The 18,727-nt window shown below is 30.8% G+C and overlaps 1 protein-coding gene across 1 annotated transcript in view; it reads right to left on the bottom strand.

The window, feature by feature from the left end:
- The window catches only part of LOC129216528 (carcinoembryonic antigen-related cell adhesion molecule 8-like), a 106,474-nt gene that overhangs the window by 75,575 nt on the left and 12,172 nt on the right, over window positions 1-18,727 (bottom strand). The window contains exon 5 of the mRNA XM_054850746.1: window positions 15,581-15,764. Within this exon, the coding sequence (XP_054706721.1) occupies window positions 15,581-15,764 (184 nt within the window). The remainder of the gene's footprint in view (window positions 1-15,580; window positions 15,765-18,727) is intronic.

Here is an 18,727-nt window from a genome sequence, read left to right as displayed (position 1 = left end):
GGAACGTTCCTGAATTGTTTTTACAGTGTACTAGATGTTATGTGCTGGATGTTGTGTGCTGAATACTGTTTTCGCGTGAAAAAGATAGTGTGAACTCGAGAAGGTTGCTTATAAATAATTCGATTTCGAGGCACATGGGCTCCTGCATCATAAGCATTAAGAAATAAAATCAAAGGACGGACGTCATTCAACAATCAAGTGAAAACAATAAAGCAATTCGTGATTGCTCAACAAATTATTTTAATAGCACTTGACACGACTCAAGACTTGAATCAAAAAAATCCTCAAAAACTTGCGTTATTATAAACACCTGCACTAAGCTTGTAATGTCAAAAACTTACAAATATGCTTGCTTTTTAGCCTTGAAATTAATTTACTCACTTAATTAATAAAACTTACTTTATGCTGCAATTTTTCATTATGGTTTTGGGCAAAGATTAATGCACACATTAATCAACGTTTCTTGGCGCAATTGATGTTTTCTCGTTACTGTCTGAGCACGGATTGTATGGAAAAGCAAACATCCGGTTTACAGGCGAAAATGTACACATCTATTAGTTTTCAAGGATGCCAGTTTTCATAGATGCATGTTAGCCTCTGAATTAAGCAGAATCACATTAAAATTAGCAGAGCCCGCTCATCAAAATTTTACTTTTCTCCCTCATTCAAATAGACTCGTCTTAACTGGACGTTTACCAATTCTATACAATCCATGGTCAAACAGCTTTTTATACTACAATACATATTTTAGAAACCAATCGCTTCAAGGGTGTGGAGCAATCAATCTTATCTATCTTTACACCTATCTGTTAAGTCTCAAGAAATAAGGTGAACGAATAAACAGTTATTGTTGTACCTGTGGACTTAAATAGGAACAGGATCATCGATTCGTGTTTATCAATCTGAGCTGTGCAATCGAGCTTCTTTCTGAAATAAATCTCTCCTATATCGCAAGTAGCAATCTGTATATTCTCACTAAAATTGTCATACAGAGAGTCCTAAAAGGGATCAGATGCTGGTTAAGTCTTGTTGTTAATCGCTTTGAGAGAGTGGTGCTCTTTCTTAATTTTATTCAACAGAAGAATTTAATTTTATTAATTTCCCTTGCAAGGTTTTTAGAGGAAAGTTTTGTGACGTAAATCATGCTAGCTTCTACTGTTTTTTATATTTATTACTTTTTTCACAAACAATAAGGTCGTTTCCAAAATTTTAAAAGTATTTTTTTCTGAAAGAGCATGCTTAAAAACTTAGGATCTAACCATTTTGTAAATAATTTGACAAAGTTTAATATTAAAAAAAAATTCTTTAATCGGTGCGCTTTCATTGTTTAACGCTTCTGCCGATGACATCACAAACGATGAAATGCCATTCACTGTTGCCACTCAGAAGAGAACAATAATTAATTCGCATCTTTTCTCATGTGTACTGGCAACGATATGGTTGACAGCAAGCGTAGAGGCAATTTTTAATTCGCTGCTGGATTATCATAACGTAGAAACGCAGTGAAAAATGCGCCAAAGGACATCATTTACGAAGTCATAAAGACCAAACTTAGTTTGAAAAGTCGGACAATTTAAAAAAATAATTAAAAAATAACTGTTGAGAAAATGAAAGTATTTTCTGGGTCCATGTTATTTTTTTTTTGCTTATTCCATCAATTTCTGTGACTAAAAGTAGTACTTTTGACTGAAACAACTCCATTTTCCAAAATAGCTATAACCACTGAAAATATAAATTTTACTTCCTCTTTTATTGTATTATACCTATTAGATTTTGCTTAAAATATACACGAATGATGAATAGTACCTTTTTTTTAACAGCGTTAATCAACTTTCACGACTAACCAAAATTTACTTTTGAAAAAGCAAATGCAATGATGTTTAATCTAGTAGATTAATTTTAATACATATTTAAAACATCTTTAAAGTAAAGCATTGCCTAAAAAATGTCCCCTCTTTTTTATACTAAATCTGAAATACAAGAGTCTAAATGATTAAGAAAAAACTTTAATTTTCAGAAATGTATTTATGTATGCCTTAATATACTTCAAAAGCACGATTATTCGTCGTCTTTGTTCTCCCTTTTGAGATTTTTCAAAGCATTTTCTTTCTTTTAGTTTGTAGGTTTTACGATAAAAAAAGATCTTTATTGGTTGTCTGCGAAAAGTTGAAAAACATTTTGGCAGTTTCTTTTCAAGATTAATAGAACATTGAAATTTTTTTAAGAACACTTTTGGGAGTCTTTGATCTTTGAGCTGTTACAGCTTTTAAAAATCAAATTTTCTTTTTGAGATTGTTTTTCTGCCAAAAGTGTAAATGTGCTATTTTTCGTGTAAATATTTCAGTTTTTGAGGATTTGTTTAAAAGGCTAAAAGTTATACGTAAGTATTGCATGTGTAATGTGTTTTATTATGCGAAATATTTTTAGCAATGTTAAATTAACATTTTTATTTGTGGTTGATTGAGCATGACAAATAGGGTTGTTATTTAAATTTACGAAAAAGAAATTACACTTCTGAGAAAATGTTATTTCTTTTTTTTTTGGTTCTTATAAAACTAATTATTCAGCGTGAAATAACTTCTTTCAGTTAAAAAAAAGCATAATTGATTGTCAGAATGCATGTGATACTTCACTTTATCTTCGGGTGCCTTTAGTTTTGGTTTTCTACTTTTAAGTGAAAATAATAAATACAGCGCCGTTTGATTTGTTTCTAATTGGTCACAAAGTATCTCTAACGGCTAGTTCAGATAATGCGTTATCGTGCTGCGTTAAAATTATCAACAGATTAACGCGTGTTAGTGAAACAACGAACTTTTAAAGCAGGGAAGGTTGCATTCTAACGCGGCACAACTGAAGAGTTGATGCCCGGTAAGTAGATTGCTTAGTATTTCATTAACATTCGTCATTTCGGCGATTCATTATTGTTTCTGCCGCTAAAACTGAATTGCGAAGTTTTATTTGCTTCTTAGAGAGGCAGAAAGGAATAGTGCAACAGAAATTTATTAAAAAATGAGTCGAGTGCATGAAGACAGCTTTTTGAGTGATGGTATTGTTCTTGAATGTTGTCGAAAGTTGAAAGATGGCCGAGTCGATGCGCATGTTGAAAGAAGTCAAGAACGGAAGCCTATCGCTACATACGACCTCATTCAACGATTTGACAAAAGATTAATCAAAATCGAAGTTTCATCAAAAGTGAATTATCTATGAAATAAGTGACTTGTGTGTGAGGGGGTTGGGGGGGGGGAGGTGCAAGGGCTTAAAGAAACCGTCGCAACTTACTTCAAATCATAGATGGCAATATTTTTATGAAGAGGGTATTTCAAAGCTTATTCACAGATATCGTCGCCTCAGAACAACAACAGGATATCTTAGTGCTATTCCTGGGATTAGATGTCTTACTGTTGCTCTGAGGCGACGATTTGATAAATGCCGCAAGGTGATTATGGTGATTATGTAAATAAGTAACGCTCTCATTGCACTTCACTTTTGGTAATAAAATATGTTTTTTACATTCAACTGTCTTTCCTTTATATCTTATCGGAGGTTGAAAAATAGACAGAAAAAAAAAAAAACCCCCGTAGAAACGGTATAATAAGTGTGAGTGAACACATTAGCTTGGTAGATTTTGGAGAACATTTTCCGAAAAGGGAAACCATCCTATGTTTTAACAGTGATGAGTTGTTCACATTGCTATTTGACTGAGGGCATTTGAGTGACCAAAATGTAACTATTTCAATTTCTCTACTAATAATGCAACGTTTGAATTAGACGTTGTACATAATTTAATCAAATTCATATGCGTTAATATGCATGCTATTTGTCGCTTTGAAGCTCTGGTAAAATGTTCTAGGAAGCAAAAGTCTAAGAAACCAGGCAGATGTATCGAACCTGCAATGTGGTGTTCTTTTTAACAGACTTCAAAAAAAGGGGGTTATGATTTCGTCATGCGGCTTTTTATGTATGTTTTCAGATTGTTCCAAGACTACTGAACCGATTTGAAAATTTCTTTTCGTTTGGAAGGGTATACTCCCCAGATGGTCCCATGGTCATTTGGTGTAGATTTGATAAGGGTCCCGGAGAAATCCAAGAAACTTTGATTTTCACATGTTATGGATACGTAATCCAGCTTAAGTCAGCTGGCGAAATACATCACATGTCACGTGGTTTTCCCGTGACCGGTGTATTTTCACAGCAAAGGTTTTGCCTTCGTCTTGAACGAGAATTCTCGCGGCATATTGATGATAAATTTTCGCCGCTTAATTTTTACTTATAATAGGTGTTAATAATGTTTAACTACAGTAAATTAAATATATTTTGCCACTTTAATAGCTGAATCAATTACTTTAATATCATTTTAAACTAAAATAGCTTAATTTATGCACTAAAATGTTTTTTTTTTCTTTAATTCAGTTTTTAAACATATTTAGTGTTCAATCCAAGGGGAATTGAATACAGAATACTCTTTCTCCGATGATTTAACTTATATTCTTCAATAATATGTTGTAACTGGTGTCTGATTTCTCAAGTTTGACCAGTATTCTAGATTTATTATTTCACAATGCTGACAGTTTAATTTGAAATTAGGGTTATACTAATTAGCAGGCTTCAAAAAATGGAGGAGGTTCTAAACTCGTCGGATAAAACCCATTGTTAAAAAAAATGCAATAAAACAAAGGTATGTGTTTTCTTTACCAATAATAAAACCATTATTATTAAGAGTAATCATAATGAAAATTTTGAATCAAGGATCCTCTGAAGCAAACAAAAAAATTCATTCTAGTGGAATTTTTTTATCTTCGTCTATATTGGGGGAATTTGAAGAACCATCTTTTATCACGAGTTACGTGACACGTATTCTTTTGAAACATAAATTACAAATTACAGTTTTACAATTTACAATGTTGCAATTTATAATTTACACTTTTACGACTTGCGATTTACAGTTTATTTGTAGTTTGGGAAAACGCAAATATTTAAATGGTTTTAACCAAATACTGAATCCAGTCTATTCTTTTCATCAGGAATGATATGTATCAATTGTTGCATTTCTGCTAACGCTTCTTCATCGTGAGGTTTAGTAAAAAGTTTAAAGGGTTCTAAATCAGATCGAGCAATTAATTCCTCTTGACTATGATGAGAGCTAAGTATACTCCTCCTTTAGCAAAGTTCTATTTTTCTAAATTTATGACAGCTTTATCGAGGGTTGTGTGATACGTAATGTTGTGAAATATAATTTACAATGTTACAATTTTAAATTTTACAATTTAGAATTTTACACTAAAAGCGATTTCTGTTGTTTTTTAGTCACTCGTGCATTTGCTTTCAGAAAGCAAACTTTGATGAAGTCGAACTAATTATGAAGACAAAATTTTTTTATGTACATAGTTGAACATTTGAAAAAGCCTTTCTTCACAGTCGTCGGAAGTCTCCGAGATGCTTGTGGTCTATTTCTTTCTTTTTGTCGTGTTAGTTGTTTTCAGACTCATGTTCTTGACGTTATCTTACTCGACATGCGTGTAAGAGAGGCCTTAACGTCATATACCACATACTCTATCCTACGCACTAATTTTATATTTACACCACTAAAAAAAAAAAAACTTTTAAAAAAAAACCGCCTTCAAAAAACACCAAGAACTAAAAAGCAAAAAATAACTGATTTCAGCTGCATACTATTTCCTACTCAAATTAGAAATGAAATTTATTTTACAATTCCAGTACAAAAATCAACTAAACTAAACACCCAATTATAAAATAGACACTGATTTTAATTACTACACGATGAATTATTTTAAATACCTAACTAATTATATACGATTTCTTAATTTTTAATAACCTTTTAAAGTCGGGGCCTCCTATAAACTACTACCTAACGTGACTGAGTAGGTTTAGTTTTAGTATATAGTTAAATTAGTGTTTAATTCAGGATTCGGTGGGTTGTCAGTTACGTTAGTTAATAGTTTATAGGAGGCCCCGACTTCAAAAGGTTATTAAAAATTAAGAGATCGTATATAATTAGTTAGGTATTTAAAATAATTCATCGTATAGTAATTAAAATCAGTGCTTATTTTATAATTGGGTGTTTAGTTTAGTTGATTTTTGCACTGGAATTGTAAAATAAATTTCATTTCTATTTTTGGGTAGGAAAAAGTATGTAAGTGAAACCAGTTATTTTTTGCTTTTTAATTCCTTGGTGTTTTTTTGAAGGTGTTTTTTTTTTGAATTTGAAAGTATTTTATGCCGTTGAAAATTAGACGAACAAATTATGCTAAACGTTCAAGAAACCCGAGATAGTGAACCTTTACCCCATTACTTTAATAAAAAACCTGCACTTTCTTATTTTTCTGTGATTGTTTTTGTAACTAAAGTTTTAAGTAAATATATTCAACGAATTCTTGCTGCGATAGGCATATTTTCACGGACGCAAGATTTAGTAATGTTTTTTGTAAGCGATTTTTTTACAATAGATATTAATGTAAGCTTTCTTTGAAATGAAAATTAATTTGGCTTTTAAAATAAGACAAGACACAACAGAAAGATAATGTATAAAAATATGAATAGTTTATTCAATCCTTTTTTTTTAGAATTCACAAAAAGTCTCTTTAGCTTTAACATAAGCTTCAAAATAAATCTTAATATAAGACTTCTCGTGTACAATCCTTCCAGAAAAAGTGCAACAAATGATGAAAGTTCCTTTTTTTTGAGTTAACTGAAGGGAACATATAATTCCCAAGAAAATAATTCAAAGCCTAATGTAAAAAGATCCTAGTGCTAAGATTATTTTGGCACATGTTTAAAAAATAAATAACACACAATGGAATAAATACATAGTACAATATTCGCATGAATAAAAGTCGTTCATAAAAAATGAGTTTAATGTTTAAATCACATCCATTAAACTTTTTTCCAAGTAATTTCCAAGCATGCTGATAAATGAAATATTTCATTTCAATCTTTTTTAGAGAAATGTTTTAATAAAATCTTGTTGCAGATTTTTTACTTCTATAAATAATTGTTTTCAACCCTCCTCTCCTCAAAAAGGTGCATTTTTTGTTTCTAAGTTTTAAAAGCTTTAAAATGAGAGAAAAACTACTTTGTGCGTGTTAAGAACAGGAAATAGTAAGCAAACCAGTTATTCTCTCAGCTAATGAAATATTTATTTCTCCAGTATTTTTTAACCAAGCAAAAGAGCTTAGAAAAATATATATTGAGTACTTGTATATTTTTTATCCACATCAAATCCCTAAATATATTATTATGCCACTTATGTGCGGTTATTTTCTTTATAATTTGGGAAAAAAATAAATTTCTGAATAAATAAACACATTTAACTTGAAATATATACAATGTAATGTTCATAATAGCAACATCGTATAAATGTTGCGAAAAATGAAAACCATTGATTAAAATAAGAATAAAATGCAATTTGCACTTAAAAAAACTGAAAGGTCAATTTAATATATTAAGCTCCGCTTGTATATCGTAAACAAATTTATACAATGTGTCTTAAATATATTTATTTTGCAACTATTTTCAACTAAGTATCCTCCACCAAACCAGTAATATGCTTTTTTAACTTAAAAAAAACTCCCTTGTAAATAAATAAATAAATAAGTATTAATAATAATAAAAATAGTAAGGACATTTATGAAATGTATTCTTAAATATAAAAAACAACATTTCCAAGTTGCATCATAAAAAATAGAAACAAACATAAGTGGGAGGACAGGGGGGTTGAATGCAGAATTTAGCAGAATTGGGTTGTTTCCCATCTTTCAAAAATATTTTTTACTGAAAGAACATGGTCAAAAACACGGGGTAAGTTACTTTTTTTTTTCTAAATTTGACTTATTTTCTCTCTTGAACAAGAAGTTCTGTCCAGAACTAAACGAGCCTACTTTCCAGTATATAAATATCGACTTTCTAGTATCTGACCAACATTCTCAAAATTAGCTAATATCGCAAACTATTTAAAACGTAATTTTTAAATATTTTAAGCTGATTTCTAGAAATAAAGTATGTCTCGCTCATCTAAAGATGCGAAAACAATAAATAAACGAACAAATAAAGTAGCAGCACCTTTTAAACAATACATCTAATACATTTTTTTCCATTAAAAACAAGAAGAATTAAAATTAATAAGAACATTAAAATAAATACATCATGTAAAAATAAAAATAGTTTGTTTTTCCTCTGTTGCGAAAAATAATTTTAAAAATAAATTAGTGTACTTTCAAAAACAAATAAAAACAATAAAATGTCAGTTTAAGGAAATAATCGTTCCGCAAATAAAGTCGTCGCGGTAAAAAAATCATTAGAAGGCGAAATGTTGACAGGAAAAACAACCACGCTCTTCGATTCAAGATGGCTTTCATCCATTGTGACGTCATACAATGAAAAGTCTTGGTTTAAAAATCAGACAGTTAAAAAAAATAGTTAAAAATAAAAGTATATTCTGGCTCCATGATATATTTTTTTGCTTATTCTACCAATTTCAGTTACTAATTATACTTTTAAAAGATATATTTTTATTTTAAATGTTTTTATTATTTTTTAAATTTTTTTCCACTGTTAAATAATTAAATACTATCGTATATACATTATAATTTCAATATAACCTGCACAATATAACAATTTACGACGCTATATGTACAATTTTAATATAATGTAGTCAAAACTAAGTTTCTTCGTAATGCATTGCATGATTTGTGCTTTTACTTTATGCTATCATGTATGCATTTATTTTTTATGTATTTAGGATCAATGTTAGATATTATGGGAATTTTTTTCTGCATTTTAGTTCTAAATAAAATATTTCTCTTTGGCCGCTTACACGTTGAACGAAAAAAAAATGTTTGAATTTAAGCGAAAAATACTTTTATAGTTAGGATTTTACTTGAAACGCTAGAGGGCTCTGCCCCCTGCTCACTAACGCTCACCAATACCCGAAGATTGCTTCGCAATCTTATTTGAAACAAAAAAAATTAAATCGTCAATTTAAAAGAAACAGATTAAAAGCGTATAGCTCCTTTGGAACAAAAAGCACCCTTTCCTTGGGTTTCAAAATATTTTACACCAACTTGCAGAGCCGTAAGGGCTAAGGGGCTCCTGACCATTGCAAAACCGCAGTTTTATACTGTTGAAAAGCCACTTTCATATTCGTGTGTCTAGTAATATATTTTGCTCTTTAGTTCAGGGCTTGAATTGAGTTGAGCCAAAGATTTTCCGTTAAAATTGAAACTCTTAAAGTTTGAATAAGAAAGAAAAAAGCGAATCGAAAAGACGTAACTATGGCAACGTCAAATAAAGCATCAATAATTTTTAATGGATATGAGATTATTCGAATTTGATTTTTAACCGCTTGTAACTTTTTTCTTTGGAGATAGAAGCACAATTTTTCGACCACAGATCTAGTTAGATCTCAAGTAAAAAAAGCCGCTCTTTCCAATGGCGTCAAAAAGAAAACAGTGGGACAATTAGTTCGCTTTTTACTGATGACTTTACTAATACTTAATGAAGAAAGTAGTGCCTAAATTGTAGCTAAGCCTAAAAAAGTTCGAACTTAAAAGTCAAAAAAACTCCCGCTGTGTTTAAATTAGAGCACTGAAACAAATTGTATTGAAAGTGGAAAATTCTATCCTTTCCAACGATATATATTATTAATATGTGCAAGTAAATTTTCACCCCATTAATAGGCAATTTACGCGAAATTTGAGCTTAAAAAACTAATTACTAAAAGATTAATTCTAATTTTAAAAAATCAAACCCCAGGTGCTCACCCCCTAGGCTCGAAGTAACTTTGTATAAAATTTCAAGGCTGTAAGTGCTATGGGGTCTCCTGGACGCAGGTTCACCACAGACTTCCTTTCAGAATTTCATTGAAACTTTACTTTTATTTACTAATAGTGGCACCCGCACGGCTTTACCCGTAGTGGAAAATTAAAAAGTCTTTTGGTTCGCCTGTATATTTACAAATAATGTATGAGAAATTTCTCGCCATTTGGCTTGCCCATGTTACGGTTCCACGTTATGATAACTTGGTATTTTACTCGTCCATCTTATGATAATTTTAAATATTCTTAAAATTGGAATAAAAAAAGAACAAAATCGAAATTTCGAAAAATCGCTTCTAGGTGCACACACATATGTTACAAACTAATTCTGTGCCAAATTTCATGAAAATTGGCCGAACGGTCTATGCGCTATGCGCGTCACAGAGATCCTGAGAGACAGAGAGAGACCCGGACAGAGAGACTTTCAGCTTTATTGTTAGTAAAGATAAAGAGATAACGGCTAACATTACGAGATAATCAATTTCACATTTTTTTGTATAAATAGTGTACTTTTTACGTGAAGAGACGTTTTATTTTCCAAAAATTGCTTAAATGGTGAAAAAAGCAGATTTTAAAAAGTTTGGTACATAAGCCAACTGAGAGATATTAACAAATTCTAGGAGATCGATGTCGGTATGAGTGAAAATATGCTCGCTAAGTTATGGACGAACGTGTGTAGTTTTCGTTTTCGTGCTTTCATATATCGAATGGAAGTGTCACTTGTTTAGATAAAGATGTTTTATTTGTTTGTGTCACAAAAAACCTCAACTACGGGTCACAATTAGCGCACAAAAATTGCATCATTTGTACTTTGTTAAAGTTTGTAACAAAAAGCAAAACATTAAACTAACAATTCTACCTGCTTTTCTTTTATGTGTTTACGAAATCTTAAAAACTTGTGAGAATTTTTCATAGTTCTCTAAAATATATTTTAGGTGTGTTGACAAAATATTAAGTATTTTAGATAACATTCAGAAACTGAAATAAAGAAAACATGCTTTTTTTACATATAACAGAATAAGATCACAAATAAAGAAATTGAGCTTAATTATTAAATCTTCCGCTTTTTCAGAAATGTGTCCTTTTTTCCATTCCTCCCAATAGTAATATCCACTCAGGACGGAGTGCTTTCTGTAGTGCTAGGGAATAATAATAAAAAAAAAGCAACAACAGTTGCATTAATTAATCTACAATGCATGTCAATGGAAAAATTTGATGAAAATTTTAAATATAAACTTCTATAACTTCTACTAACTCTTTACTTCCATAATAATAGTTTTAAGCTTTAGGGTTTTAACACTAGAATTACGGCAGTTATTTTATACCTAGAAATACGGCGGGGGTCATTTTGACCTCTAAGAAGAAATCTACGTAGTTCCCAACATAATGTTATATATTTGTAAAAATTAGTTTAAAATGAACGTATTTATAATAAATGCAGTTTCTTTAAAGGATGCAGAGATTTTAAGGATGTGTATTGAAGTATTTGAATAGAGAGTTTAAAATACCGTTTAAATAACCAGGGCTGTTTCAGTTGCATTTCAGAAAAAAACCACTATTGTTTCCTTTTATGTACACAAACATTATGAATGCTTCAGGTTCTTGCAATAATATGATCAAAGAGGCATTTTGGAGTTTCTGCTCTGTTTCAATAAATGTATTAGCATTTCTTTATTTCAAAAAAAAAAAAAAAAAGGTCAAAAATGACACTTGCGCACCCTTTCAGACGTATCCGTTTGGTTAAAAAAAAAGAAAAAAAAATCCTTGAAAACCTTATGTTATTACCCACCACGATCATTTAGGAAAAGTCAAGTAAGATTTAAGCTTTTTATGAAAATAAAGAGGAGCGGTTAGCAAAAAAAGTTTTCTCGGGGTCAAAATGATCCCTCCCGTAATTTCAGTGATAAGCATTAGTTTTAAGCATTTTCTCTTTACTAAATCGGTTTATTAGGTTCCTATTTATAAAAGAGCAATACGTAACTATTTCGTTAAAAATGTTTTGATTTTAAAATGAGTCATTTCGCATTTGTGTATATTTTTTATTGAAATTCAAGAAGTCATTTAGGTTAGTTCTTTATAAATATATTAAAATTGCTAACCTGTTTAGTAGCCTTAACAAAACAAGTATGCAGAAAATGGTAAAAAATGATGTTTTTGATAAGCAGGATGAGGAATCCACTTCTGAAAAAAGAGGAAATATTTTTATTAAGTGCAAGAAAAAGTAATTAATACTGTTTCATGCACCTAAGGATGTAAATACAGTTATGAAAGTAAAGGGCCGTAATTGAAATAGTTGAATATAATCTTAAAAGAAAAACGGCCTACTAACGATAACATCTTCCTTCAACAACTTTTGTATCCCATCCTACTTTCTCATAACAGTCTTCTTCAGAACCTTTCTTTATTTATGAAAAAACCTTAGTCATACTGCTCTTGCTCACTAGTGGTCTTCATAGGCAAAAAACTTCAGTTGCATCTGAAAATCGTCCAAGGCCTCTTTAGGAATTTGTGCAGTAAATTTAAGGAAAAATTTCTAAACACTTAGGATGTAAATACAGGTATGAAAGTAAAGGGACGTGAATAAAATATTAGAATATAATCACATAAACGAAAAAAACAAAAAAACATCCAATTAACGATAAATGATTTTCTTCAACGAAGTTTATATCCCATATACTTTTCATAACAGTCTTCTTTAGAATCTTACTTTATATAATAACAAACCACAGTCATATCTCTCTTGCTCAGTGGTGGTTTTCACAGATAAAATGTTTCAGTTAACTTCTGAAAGTCTCCCAAGGCCTCTTTATGTAAATTGCAGTACATTTAAGGACAAATTTCTAAACACTTAGGATGTAAATACAGGTATGAAAGTAAAGGGACGTGAATAAAATATTAGAATATAATCATAAATAAAAAATAAAAGCATCCAATTAACGATAAATGATTTTCTTCAACAAAGTTTATTCATAACAGTCTTCTCCAGAATCTTACTTTATATAGTAACAAACCACAGTCATATCTCTCTTGCTCAGTGGTGGTTTTCACAGATAAAAAGTTTCAGTTAACTTCTGAAAATCTCCCAAGACCTCTTTAGGTAAATTGTGCAGTAAACTTGAGAGCAAATTTCTACACACTTGCTTTTAGTATGACGCGCTATGACTGTATGATGACGGAATCCACTGTTACTCTGATTGATGGAATTTATGTAAACAAAAAATGAAAAAATTTCTGGTCAAAATGCAACAATTGAATCCTTAGTAAATAACTAAAAAACAATATTTTTGCTGAGACACCCGAGGTAAAAGAAGCATTAATATCAAGTGGAGAATACATGTAGCTTACAAACAAATAGCATTTCTAACTTGTCTGTGACAAAACACGAATTTCTGTCAGGAATGGTGTAAACTTTAGGCCTATATGGAAAGCCTCGGTATAATAGCCATTAAGAATATTTTTGCATGGCATAAATCTTTATCGATCCTTTAAATGGAAGATCTAATAAAGCCGTTTCTGAAATAAATACATCAAAACTTTAAATCTAGAATCTATTTTTAATGCTTCTAGAAGTTACTGAGATTACCCATAAAACTCATTTCCCGGGGAATAATCAGAAATGATTCATGGCGGCCATTGTGATGCTATTAACTGGATTTTAAATCTCTTCATCGCTGGATTAAAAATACCTCAGAGAAATGAATCATGAGGATGAAATGGATGAGAAACAAAAAGATTAATCTATTCAGGGAGTGATTTAGGGTTGAAAAGTACGTACATCAAGCTATCTACACTTTAATATGAATGTTTGATGATGTTTAGAAATACATTTTTCGTGTTATTTTAACGTTTGTTAAAAGTAATTTACATCAGTGGCAGTCTTAATAGGACTACAGCATCATATGAGTCTATTTAAAAGGAACAGTTTTTTTTGTTATGCCCTATAATTAATTAAATAAAATGTCATATGAAATGAAGCACACGATCTGTTAGATAAATTTCGTATTCAAATGTTGGCTTTTCTCTGCTTTAGTTGCTTTCTAGTCAACTTTTAAAAAGTATTTATAATTAACGAAAATGATGGATGATATAGGAATTATTTGATACAAAAGGATCTTCTCTAAATATTACTTGAAGTTATACTTGTTCTTATTAGATTTAAAACACTGACAGCAAAAAAATGCGAGACATAATGTCATTTAAAATTGTGGGAGTATTTAATTTCCTGAAGTTATTGGAACGTGCGAAGAAGTAAAAACGTAAATACAAGCATTAACGGCAGTTATTGTTATCTTTAATAGTAACATTAATCGTAGCAGTGTTTTCACCGACAGAAAATACTATTGGGTGATAAAAAGTTCTTAGTTTTGCTGCAAGCTACATGACAAGACATAAACTTTTCTAAAATGACTACAGCTCCGTTTCGTAGTTAATATAGCAATGGAAATTAGAGACCAATATCGATACACTCCGCTGCTTACCGTTTAATTTCTAAATGTTCGCACAAAAAAAAAAAAAAAAAAAAAAAAGAGTATTAGCTCCCGTGAGATTCCATGTAAGTTAAACTTCAAAGGTTCGGATGTGTGTCCCTTAAGGCCTGAGTTAGTCCAATTTTCCCACTATTATTATGTTACAATTTCAATGAGAAATGCAACATGTTCCCTTATTTGCTCAAATGAAACGTAGTTTTATAATATTGATCGACGTTAAAAAAATTACTTCTATTTTTTTTGTTGCAGAATGGTGTTCCTTAAAAAATCTTTGTACTTCTAAGGTCTCTCTCTAATCAGTCGCTTTGAGACCATCGGTACATGCTATAGCTTGAATACTGAGAACACTGTATATTAGGCCTATTTTTTGAACAATCTGCTGACCATTTAAATTATTATTCATAAGATTATTTTGATGTCATTATTTAAAGACTTGTATTAAAAATACTCTGTTGCTGATGTTGTTTTTGAGATTATAATTAAAATTAATCTAACGTTGCAGTCACTCAATTTCTACTTGATGTAATAGATTTGTACTGCAAGCGAGATTAAGTTAGTCTCCAATTTCCAAATAAACTGAGTGTTGAAGCCCATTTACTGTCTTTTAATCCTTAATTTAAATGCGAGTTTGAGTTTATTCTAGGTACGACCTTTCGTAAATTAGAATTGAAATGGCTGCAAAGATTAGCTTTCATTTGAGCTCAAAAAGAATAAAGAACTCCTGATGAGCAATTCGAAAAGTTAAATTATCTCGGAAATAAGTGTCTAAGGGTAGCTTACAAACCAATTGAGTATAACATTGTAATAGTTGTATAAGTCAGTTTCTAACAAAGTCGCAGTTTTGAACTTTTAACGATTGTGGCCTGTGGGGAATTCTGAACAATATTTATTTGATGACGTAATGAAATGATGACATTATAAAATTAAAGCAAGATTAATACCAGTTCTTATGAATACAATTAAGAATATAACATGAAACAAAGGCTATATAATGAAAATGTTCGGCTCAAACCACTATAGCTCTAATATGTCCACGTGTTTAAACTTAAACGAAACTTCTTAATTGCGAGCTATTTAGACTCCTAACGACTTTGCATTATCATCAGGTTTTTGAAATAACTTTGCTTTCCCTAGAATATAAATCCCTAATTTAACTAGCTTATACTTGAAACGAATGCATAACTAGCATAATTATAATAAAATACATATTATGAGATATGTAATCGTAAACTCTTAAATCCTGTTCAATTAGAGATACTTTACCTAATATGGTAATTTCTCTACTAATGACAGCGACGCTCTCGTAAAATGTGGCTTCGCATTTAATATCCACTTTTCCTTTTTGGAATAATGTCTCTGTTACTGGCAAATGTAGCGCTTTTGTCGTGATTTGTAAATTGTTATTATGGACAGTCACGCCGTGATCGATTGTCACGTTATCAGATACCTGAAAGATTAAAACATTATCAAAAATGCATGAACAAAAATAAAAGCAATAAATACTTTTTGTGCAAAAACAAAAAAATAAAGCTAAATTAAAAAAAAAAAAAAAAAAAAAATCCACACGCGCATATGAGGCAGTGAAAAGCCAAGGACGAATACAGAAGATGGGCGATGTGAGCGATCGCCCCTCCTGTGAGGGATCTTTTGAAAGCCATGTTTAATGACGTTAAAGAAAGGAACGGAGCTAATCTCCCTCCGGAAATTTTTTCGGAATTAAAGTTCCCAAATCGCATTTTCAGCCGATCTTTGGTGATACTAAGAGGAAGAGTTTGGAGGCCTTCCCCAAGAAAATTTTGCGAAATTGATGTTTTAAAGATGCGATTGTTGTCAATTAAAGTAGTGATAGGGGAAGAAATGGGCTTTTCGAAACTGAGGTTCCAAAAAGGAAAATTTTAGACTACATTTGATCGATGATGTTAGGAGGAGGGAATTCTAAAACGTTCCCAGTAAATTATTACGAAATTGAAGTTCTAAAACTATATTTTAGAGTACAGTCAAACCTGTGTATAACGATACTCTGGGGACCGAGAAAAATATCGTTATAGACAAATTATCGTTGCAGACAGTTTGAATAAAAAAATTCAAATTCAAAAACTATAGTTTTAGTCTTAGATATAATTTAAAATGAAAGTTTTGCCAAGTAAAAGGCATAAAATTGTGCATCAAAGATATTATGAACATCAGTTTATTTCGTAAGAAATTTACAGAATTTTTTTTTTTCGAAAAAACGTGTTGATTAATCTGTTTAATACTTTTTTTTATGCAAATCACGTCAAATACGAATTTCGCTAAAAGCATAGCTATCTTCTACGAATAAAAGGGTTCGACACTGACGGAGATTTTTTTTTCCGCAGGGAAACTCCCTTGTTCCTGGCGCCATTGAGAAAGGAAATAAACAGCTGTGCACATTTCAATCGGTGCTTCCTCCCCCTTCCTTTGACCCCTCAGCTACAAAATGGTAGACTAATACATTAGAAATAATCCACTCTTTTTTTATCTCATATTGCAGACATTATGGAGTCGTTTTTTGAGGCAGAAGAAAAAAAATCAGTTTCTTCAATGAGCTTACTAGAAAGAAAAAATATCGTTTCAGACAGATTTTGTTGTAAAATCATTATCGTTGTACGCAGGTTTAAAATACATTGAGCAAATAGGAGATTCGCGGGGACCAAACGGAAATATCGTTGGAGGCAGGTTTATCGTTATGCACAGTATCGTTATACACAGGTTTTACTGTACCTCTTTCAGTGAAAAAGGAAAGAAATAAGTTAAGGGACTTTGGATAAATCTCCAAATTCTAGTGTTTGATAAAAATGATATTCTCCCTTTCTTCCCACCATCAAATGCATAAATCAGATACGTAGTAAGAGGCAAGGTAAAAATTCAAGCACCCCCTCCTTGAAAAAATTCTAATTTCGTCTTTGTGAGGACGGTTGCAAAAGGATGTAAGGGCCAAGATTTAAAATTTGGTGATTACCTGTACAAATAGTAGATGAACCACTTCTCTGTTTTGGTGCAAGGGATACTTATTGCCCTGGTACTGCCATACAGCTTGATTTAGAAAAACCTTTCAATGAAAGCCTACCTAGGAAACCAGAACTTGAAACTGTCCACTTACATCCCTTTTGTTTCTCACTGTTTCATGTGTTTTTTTTTTTTTAATTATAAGAAAAATCTTTAAAACTCCTGGCAAAAATTTAAAACTCCATGAATATGAGCTAAAGTTTGAGAATAGACTATATGCAAGTCACATTTAATAATATTATTTTTGATTTAGTAAATTAATAAACTATATTTTCTAAAATTTCTATTAACTTAACAATGGTGAATTTACCTACTGCGCCTTCGTATCATTATCGGCAGAAAAGACTTAAATAAACCAGAAAACTGCTGGTGATTACTTCTTGCGCACTATTAGCATGAAAAAGTTTGTTCAGAATTCTGTTTTTTTTTTTTTTGTGAAATTATAAAATGGTCAAATATAGTTGTTGAATATAGACAATAGAGTATAGAATTGGTGCATTAATTAAAAGTGCAGTTAAACAAAATATTCCGTCCTGTAACATTTTTTACTAAAACTTTGGAATGCAATAGTACCCTAGTTGCGATAAAAAAAATAAATTAAAAAAAATATATATATAAACAAAAATAAGAGATACACAACATTTTCGTTCTCTATAAATATATTTTTTCTGAAAGAGTCAAAATGTTGATGTTTTTCGTTGGGGAAAAAAAGCTGCTGAATATCCGAAATGAAGAAAAAAAAAATTAGCCCAAAACTAACTATCCAGAATACTAAATTCGATTTTGCAACATTAGCTGAATCTCTTACTGAGCTAGATCTTTTTTTATGGGAAAATTAACTCATTTGTCAACCTGAAAATGATATGAAACCAGGTCATTCAAACTGTTATGTATTTTATTTCATTAAATCTTGCATCCATTAATACCAACAATATCTCACCTGCTTTAGCTGCAAATTATTCCAAATACACACCACCCCACCATCCCACACATGCACACACACACTGTATATATACTTTTTTAATTTTAAATTTAGAAATAAAAAACAAAATATGTTAAAAACAAAAAAAAAGCTTGAAAATAAGCCTTTCAAACCGTTACATTCTATATTTCACTACATCGCATCTGTTTTGAGTTCTACGTTCGTAAATGATGATATACTAAGAGAAAATAAGTAAAATGCAATTAATTTCCAGGACACTCGACACAAATGGGGAATTCTCTACTTAAGTACTCACGTACAGAGCTTTTAGGATTTGACCGAATAAAACAGCAGCTCACACTTTGTCGTAAGCAATAAATAACATTTTTTTTTTAAATTTTTTTTTATAAGCAAGTTGTTTACAATAGAAACATATTTTGTAAAGTCATGTTTCAGAGACA

Source organism: Uloborus diversus, chromosome 1 (genome assembly GCF_026930045.1).
Source record: "Uloborus diversus isolate 005 chromosome 1, Udiv.v.3.1, whole genome shotgun sequence".
NCBI classification, from domain to species: domain Eukaryota; kingdom Metazoa; phylum Arthropoda; class Arachnida; order Araneae; family Uloboridae; genus Uloborus; species Uloborus diversus.
This window is presented reverse-complemented; position numbering and strand designations above follow the sequence as displayed.